The 8,905-nt window shown below is 31.3% G+C and overlaps 1 protein-coding gene across 1 annotated transcript; it reads right to left on the reverse strand.

The window, feature by feature from the left end:
- Nucleotides 1–1,481: 1,481 nt before the first annotated feature.
- Nucleotides 1,482–3,896, reverse strand: LOC129952560 (actin-87E). The gene is made up of 2 exons (XM_056065197.1): nt 3,740–3,896; nt 1,482–2,913 (listed from the first exon to the last, which is right to left on the reverse strand). Exon 2 carries the CDS (start codon nt 2,889–2,891, stop codon nt 1,761–1,763), a length of 1,131 nt encoding a protein of 376 aa, XP_055921172.1. The 5' UTR covers nt 2,892–2,913; nt 3,740–3,896; the 3' UTR covers nt 1,482–1,760.
- Nucleotides 3,897–8,905: the final 5,009 nt, after the last annotated feature.

Raw genomic sequence — 8,905 nt, forward strand, 5'->3', positions numbered from 1 at the left:
GAAAAATACATAAATATTAAGAAATAAATAAAAGCAAAATAAATTATTCATTGATATGTTATTTATTAACTACCATTAACTAAGACAACTTTTAAACTTAAAATTTTAAAAAATAGCGCCTATTTTCGGAAACAAGTTCCATCTTTGGGCTTTTAAAATTGTCTATAGAGAGTTATAGTTCCTTTTTAACGTTTCCAAATAAAGCATTATCTGCTCATTAATAAGATAAAAAGAATTTTTCAAGTATTTTTCTTGTTCTTTTTTCAAAAGGATCAAGTACTTTGGTAAATAAATCATTAAATCCCTTTCAAAACATCAGATATAATTTTAATATTATGTAACCTCTTATTGTAAACACTTACGATAGAAGCCAAGTAAACATCTTTCTGTTTAGCCAGTGTACATTAAGATCAAACCAAATCTATTTGCCCTCCCCGGACTTTTTTATCTTATGGACAGACCAACGCTCTTCTATTTTTCACGCAGGTATATAAAAAGATAAACGACCAAGCAGAAGTCAAAAATGTTTTCTATTTCTCAGAAACTTAAAACTATTGCTCTTGGTATTTATAAAATAGATTCTACATCTGCCATACGAAAAAGAAAATCCATCCAAGTCCAAGTTGTATTCTGCAAAATAATTTTCTTCAAAGAAAAGTCTTATGTACGGCAGCAGTAAAATAACATAACCATCAGAACCGCTGGTTAGGCTAAGGCGATGGCGATACCGATGGCAAGTCGCGGCGCCGCGCCGAGCTCTCCAAGGGAGCATTTATTTACTCTATACTCGAATAACATCTTCTAATTTTGGAAAACGAAACAAACAAAGAAAACAAATTACCAAAACAACAAAGACTAAATTTGGAATCCTCCCTCGGAGCATACTAAACACGCTACACACCCAGTAGCAGTGTGGCATCATCACCGAATTTGAATCTGAAATTCAATATTGTTCCATAAGATTTCAAAATACCAAAAAAATGAACTATTTTTAGTTTCTTAAAACTACAACAAACAAAAACGGTGTGTTTTTAAATTTAAATCAATGTTTTCCTCGCACCGTATTTCGTTATTTCGAAATTATTAGAGTATCATTTTTGGAATCATGTATTTCGAAATCATGAAAAAAACTTGCCCCAGTTTTGAATACACAAAAATATGAGACCCCAAAATGCCCCCTGTGTCAATTTTTAGAATTTGGAACAAGAACATACTTTTTAAAAATATAACCTTTGCTATGATTTGAACTCGAAAACACTTTTTCGAAATCTGAAATGAACATTCTTATGTTGGGAAACCTTTGAGGAAATGAAAAGTTTTTGGAACTTTTAGGCGAAATGGGTATTGGAAAGAATTAAAGTGTTTATGTTTTGCTATTTGATTTTTAATGAAGAATATGTAAAAATATATACGAATATGTTTAAAAACTGTAATTTTCTTTCCCAAAAATTGTAAATTGTTAATTGCAAATAAAAAGATGGTTGTTGTTTAGTTTTTTTAAATTTAAGGTGTTGATTGTTTTATTCTCTTTAGCTCTTCAAAGATATTATTGATGTTGTTTCATTTCTCTTTTGTGTTTTTCTTATTTTTTCATTTTTGTTAAATTATAAAATTATATAATAATAAAAAATATAACTTTTGTTGTTGATTTATGTAACATTTTTTGTTTTGTTTTCTTTTATATATTATTATTTAATAGAAAAATTAAAATAATAATTATTAAAAATATAATATTATTATAATGATAGTCAATTGAATGCTTAGAAGCACTTGCGGTGGACAATGCCTGGGCCGGATTCGTCGTATTCTTGCTTGGAGATCCACATTTGTTGGAAAGTGGAAAGGGAAGCCAAGATGGAACCTCCGATCCATACGGAGTATTTACGCTCTGGTGGGGCGATGATCTTGATCTTGATGGTTGATGGAGCCAAGGCGGTGATTTCCTTTTGCATACGATCAGCAATACCAGGGTACATGGTGGTACCACCGGACATGACAATGTTGGCGTACAAGTCCTTCCTGATATCAACATCGCACTTCATGATGGAGTTGTAGACGGTTTCGTGGATACCGCATGATTCCATTCCCAAGAATGAGGGTTGGAAGAGGGATTCTGGGCAACGGAAACGTTCGTTACCGATGGTGATGACTTGACCGTCGGGAAGTTCGTATGACTTCTCCAATGAGGTGGAAGCGGCAGCGGTGGCCATTTCTTGTTCGAAGTCCAAAGCGACATAGCACAATTTTTCCTTGATGTCACGAACGATTTCACGCTCAGCGGTGGTGGTGAATGAGTAACCACGTTCAGTCAAGATCTTCATGAGGTAGTCGGTCAAATCGCGACCAGCCAAGTCCAAACGGAGGATGGCATGGGGAAGGGCGTAACCTTCGTAGATTGGGACGGTGTGGGAGACACCATCTCCGGAATCCAAAACGATACCGGTGGTACGACCGGAAGCGTACAAGGAGAGAACAGCTTGGATGGCAACATACATGGCTGGGGCATTGAAGGTTTCAAACATGATTTGGGTCATCTTCTCACGGTTAGCCTTTGGGTTCAATGGGGCTTCAGTCAAAAGAACTGGGTGCTCCTCTGGGGCGACACGCAATTCATTGTAGAAAGTGTGATGCCAGATCTTTTCCATATCATCCCAGTTGGTGATGATACCGTGCTCAATTGGGTACTTGAGGGTCAAGATACCTCTCTTGGATTGGGCTTCATCTCCTACGTAGGAGTCCTTTTGTCCCATACCGACCATGACACCTTGATGCCTTGGGCGACCGACAATGGATGGGAAGACGGCACGTGGTGCGTCATCACCAGCGAAACCGGCCTTGCACATACCGGAACCGTTGTCTACGACTAATGCAGCTACTTCATCGTCACACATTTTGTTAGGAGTTGTGTTGTTTCTGGAATTTTGAATTGAAGAAAAAAAATATCGGTTAGGAATTGAATACGACGGCAATCAGAGATTCAGTATTTTAAAGTACACGTAAAATTGCGTCGAAAGTTTTAGTGGGAAAAAAATGAAAATCTCGTGAGAAGATTTTCACTATGATATTTTTTTTTTCTGATCGTGAAAATCAAGAATAAAAAGTACGTCGAGCCAATGAAGACTGAATAATGATTAACTATAAAATGACGTAAAAATCTTCTGGGAAGAAAATATCAAAGATTATTAAAAGTGAATGTCAAGAATTTATTACACCGATATAAATTTTAATAACCGTGAAAAATTGCAAGATATTTTAGGAATTTAAAAAAAAATATCTATCAGAAAACGATAGAATGAAAATAAACAAAATATTGATTCACTATTAGATACGAATTGTTGAACACCTTCCGGATGTTTTTACGATGGATCAAATTACCGTTAAAATAACAAAATGATTTTTCTATTCGATTTGAATATCTTAGTTGGAAATATTTCATCCAAAAATGTTTCAAAAACGTGAAATTCAAAGAAATTTGTTCGAATTTGATTTTTTTTTTCAAAATAATTTTCACTGATCACGTTAATTCGTAAGTTTTGTATCCAAATTTTGAAATCAAAATCCGATTAATTCACGAAAGATGTATCCACTGATAATCCTTTAGCGTAGTTTGAATATTTATATTTTGTATCCAATTTCCAGAAAAAATGTTTTAAAATTTTTCAGTTTTGCACAATTTTACTTTACTTTTATTTAAAAATGTATATTTTTTTTTGAAAATTAATCTTTAAGATATACTAACCGTTTTCACAAAAAAGAAATCTAAGAGACTAATCAACACTTTCGCTGTAGAACTGCGAGTGATTACTGGACACGGTTGTTCTAATATTTATACCCAGCTTTGAAAAACTCCTCCTCAGTCTATATTTTCCTAAACATCTTCAAAATATAGATGCGCGCGCATCGTGTATCTGAAATAGAAAAAGAATACAACAAAAACAAAAATATAGAAAAGTATCTTAGCGCATATCCCAATACCTACAAACACAAAGATACAAAATATAAAAAAATTAATATGCGACGGATACAGATTTTGTATCCGTTGGATTCAAGTGGCGGGGAAAATTAATTTTTCAGCATCCCATACATGGATCGGGTGGAAAATTGAACGAAAAAAATATACAAAATTTTTATAGTTTCGTTTTTTTTTTTTATTTTAGTGTATCTATAATTCTTATGCAAAATTAAAGATAAACCAAACAAATGTAAAATATACAAAAAATTAAATTTAGATATTTTTCCCACTGCAAAGATTTATCGAATTAAATAATATAAATGATCAAAAAAATAAAAATGTAATTATTTATTTTTTTGGCTTTGGTTTTTTGGACTTGAGAGTGGTATACCTATATGAGGTGAGGATAATGAGGTTGGTTGCTTAAAGAGTTGCATAAAATGCAAGGGAAGATCTATTGGAAGTCATTTTTGAAAAATCTTGATTTTTTTTTTTGTATTTTGTTCCAGGGAAAGACTTTTTTGGGTTGAAATTTGTTGGTGTTGTTTGTTTTATGTTTATAAAAGGAAAGGCGGGCAAATTGTTTATTGATTTTTCATGTGGGTGTGTTAAGTAAGATTTGGAAATGATTGCACTTAGCTTATAGAGATTTATTTTGGGATCGTAATTATGTATTGAATTATATAATTGAGCAATATGGATCATTATTGAATGTTTTTGGGATTATTACACTTTAAAAAGGTTATTAAGTGTTCTATGGAAATTTTTTTAGGCACTTGAAGACTAAATTTCGATTGTTTTTTTTTTCCACATAAATGTACCTAATCGATTTGGTTTGGTTTTTGAGTCCAACATTGTAAATCAAAAGGTCATTTCAGGTGTTTTTCATATTCATATTTTTAAATCCCATTTATTTGGATATAGAAGATTAAATAAACAAATTATGCAGGTGTACTTTTAGAGTGTAAAATTAAATGAAATGACAAATATGACGTATTATCTACCCTTTAACGAAATTATTGCTATTTTTGGAAGAATAAAGTACGTACGAGTTTCAATTAAGTTGAAAATTTTGAATAATATAATAAAAAATTCTGAAATACAAACAAAGGTTCTTCTGAAATATTATGGCAAAGATTTAAAGAAAAGCTAATTCAATCGAAACTATAACTTTATAAAGATTTAATTTTTTATTATTGTGAATAATTGTGACCACTTAAATATATTTAAGATTCATTTTTAATAATTAATTAAATAACTAGTTTATAATAGTTTTTGACATGGTTAATTATCCTGATAGAAATTTGAAATCAATCTCAGTTTTCTTACAAATATGTATACTTTTTAGTGTAACCCTTTGCTAAAATCATTTTAAGATATCTGATAAGTTCGGAGGCCATAGCACACAAAACTAACTGCTAAAGTTCCTAGCCCATGTGTTTAAAGCAGTTATGGTCGCTTTTAAAATTCAGAAAAAAATCCTCCAAATGCGAATAATGGACTTGAATTTTAAAACTAAAAAGAAGCAATATTTTCCATATGATTAATTAACTTTGATTATAATATCTTTTTTTGTTTCCAACAATTTTAAACAAAAACCAATGTTTACTAATCTAAGAAGCATTCTTCGAAAGTTTGTATTTATTTAACAAAAAAATAACCGATTTGATTTTTCTAAGAACATTATGAAAAAGTTTGAAGTCAATACATTTATATATTCTAGAAATATTCGAACCGAAAATAATTTTTTAATAACTTTTAGTAGTGTTGTTTTAAGTGTTTTATTATTTGTAAAAAAAACCGTTGCTACGATTTTCTCAAATTGTTTTTTTTTTTTTTTTTTTTATCAAAAACGTTGCATAAAATTATTCTGAAGGTAATATTGAGAAATATTTTTTTTCAGATTCTTTGATTAAAAGAAAACGTTTATTGATTTTTTAAACATTATTTTGGTATCACGTTACAATGCATAATTTAAAATTTAATTGAAGTCATTAGCGTTATTGATCCATGGGATATTTCAGATTACTCGGGCAGTATTAATTGGGTCCATTTCCAAAGGTTCCAGCTGAGTATGTTTTCTTTATTCACTTCAATGATGTTTTTATATATTAAGTTTTTTTTTTGTTTTAAAGTGACTATGGGAACTACAGCGAAGATCCAAGTCAGGTTGAAGTGAACGCACTCAAAGAAATGATAGACATTGTTGGCGGTTATGATGAAACCCTGTGCTCTCAAGCACCATTGAATATGCCAGGTCCTTCGAATTCCGAACCTTCGACCTCTAAAAGAAATAAATTGAGGAACCGATACTCTGATGCTGCCGTGAATGAACCGGTTAAGTGGGTCCCAACAGCGATCGAAAAGAAGAAACCGATGGAGAAATTTTTAGAGCATTGCTCAACAAAGTGGAACACTTCAACCAAAACGACGACAAATAAATTTTCAGAGAAAAATGTTGCGCTTGTTGGCTGAAGAGCTTCTGGAAGATGAGCAATACCTGAAAGTCCTCTGATATTTTTGTGTGTTTTTCTCAGGAAGTGATTTTTTTGTATATGTAAATAATTTATAGAAAATGAAGTTAATAATTTTTTGTTACTAGTTTTATGTGAGAAAAAATATTTTTTAAAAGTAAGTTAGGCTAAAAAAAATGAAATTCCTATTATTTAAGTAAGTCCTATTAATTATATCACTAGCTATAAGATATTAAGAAAAAAATAAAATAGAAAAGTAATGATGTTTAGTAGGTATTTTGTATTATTTTCACATTTTCAAAGGATTAAATTGTTCGTGTTTAGAAAACTCTACGTTTCCTTCATTAACTATCCAGTTGGCAAATTTATTTCTAATGTTAACAGCATTTGAAGCTGGTTGTTGCATTTTTGTTTCATGATCAACAAATGGCAGGTCGCAAGTCACAATGCTCGTGGGCTGTGGGTTTGGCTTACAAATAATTGTGCAAAATGCAACAGCACAATAGCAAATGCTTCGCAACTGATGGTTGTACCTCGAGGGGTTTTAAGAGAATTCTCCAAGTATGGGCAAGGATTCCGAATGTGCTCTTTTCTATTCTTCTAGCCCTGGAATGTCTGAAAACAACAAAGTAATTTGTATCTACAAAATAATTTGTTTGTAATACATTAAATCTGAATTGCTATAAATTTAAATCAGCTGTTTTTGTTCATTACCAACAAGTACATATTAACATATGGGTGTGGCTCAGTTGTGCCCTGGAATGGAGTATCAGCTGGTACCTTCATTTTAACTGGGTTATTTATACAGTGATTTTCAAAATAGCAAGAAGAAAATACTGTTGAATCTGAATTTGACCTATGAGCTGTAAAGCTAATCATTACAAATCTGTAATTTTCGTCCACTAAGCTATGAGGATTTGCCGAAAAACACTTTTTGTTGTTAAAATTGAAGCTTCCTGAGCTCTGTGGAGCAAACATTCTTATATAATTGCCATCAACTGCTCCTAAGTAAATAAAAAAGTTCCAGGTTTTTAAAAAGCCATCTGCTATATTTTTCCATTCCATCGGATTCTGAGACATAGGCATATAGATTTTCTTGAGACGATTATTGATAGCAGAAATTGTTTCAATGATGCGATTTCGAACAGTTGTTTTTCCCATCAAAAATCGGAGTGCCAAATCAGCAAAACTGGCTGCAGTAGCGAGGAATCTGTTAGTAAATCAAGCAATTAAATATTTTTTAATTAAATATGCGTACAATTTGTTTTTTTTTTCGTAGTGTGAGGTAATGTTTTTCCTTTGAGCTTATTAAGTCCATCGTTTTTCGAAAAAGATTGTTCTTTGGTGCAATATCATCTTGCACTTCATTTAAAATAAAAATTGTAAAATTGTTCTTTAGCGATGCGAAAATATTCGTAAAATTTCATTTAGGTATTTTTCTAAACGCTAAGATAATGTAAAATATTCTCCGTGTAGATTTTGGGCACGATATAAAGAATGTACTTGGTAATTTTTTTTTATTTTTGAATGCATGATATATTGCCAAAAACAAAAATAATTTCCTTCTTTTTTGTACGTTAATAATTTTTTAAAAACTCTTTTCTTATTTTCTAATATTTGTTGCAATCTATTTATTAAGAACATTAGAAAGAAACAAACAAATAAAAATGATTTCATTTATTTCACTGACAGAAATTTTCAATGACAAAAATTTTCAATGATGGCTATAAAGGGCCTGTCAAAAAAATTCCTGTGTTTCTTTTCAATGATGAAAACCAATAATAGCTATAACTGGAGCCTAAATTAAATTGGAACGAGAATTTGATGTTCTTAACAAATTTTTATTTTAAAATCAGATTTTATCAATTGAATCTAACCTAAAATAAAATGCACGACTGGGTCGCACGAACTTGCTCCTGTATGCTAAGAGTATGTTTAAGAAAGTACTTATATAAGATTTTAAAATATTCCTGTAAAATAAGTTTGTCTTCAAAGATATAAACGCCATTTGATTTGTCTCAAAAAATTCCGCGCGATCTTTGTATATGAAAACCATAGTACTCTCATGAGCCGAAACTTTTAGGACGACAAGATACCGATGTCCGATACCGAGTCGTTGGCGTTAGTATCGAATGTGGAGAAATTCAGCGGGAGCGAGAGAAAAATATTATTTCCATTCCCATAAGCAGCCAGCAGAATAAGGGAGATAATTAATTTTCGACCCAAAAAGTCTACACTTGTATATGTTTTCACATAAAGAGCACCCATATGAAGGTTTATGAATTTGTTTTTGTTTTATTTATATCAATGCACTTTATATAACAAACAAAATGGCTTAATATTGTATCTAATAAAGGGAAGAAACAAACTTTTGCATGCTTACGTCAGCTGTTTAGGATCTTTTACCCATATTTGTTGTTATTTACATTCATAAGTCTGCTTTTACTTGGGTACGATCTTTGTATATGAAAAATGGTTT

The sequence above is a fragment of the Eupeodes corollae genome, chromosome 1 (assembly GCF_945859685.1).
Source record: "Eupeodes corollae chromosome 1, idEupCoro1.1, whole genome shotgun sequence".
NCBI lineage: Eukaryota > Metazoa > Arthropoda > Insecta > Diptera > Syrphidae > Eupeodes > Eupeodes corollae.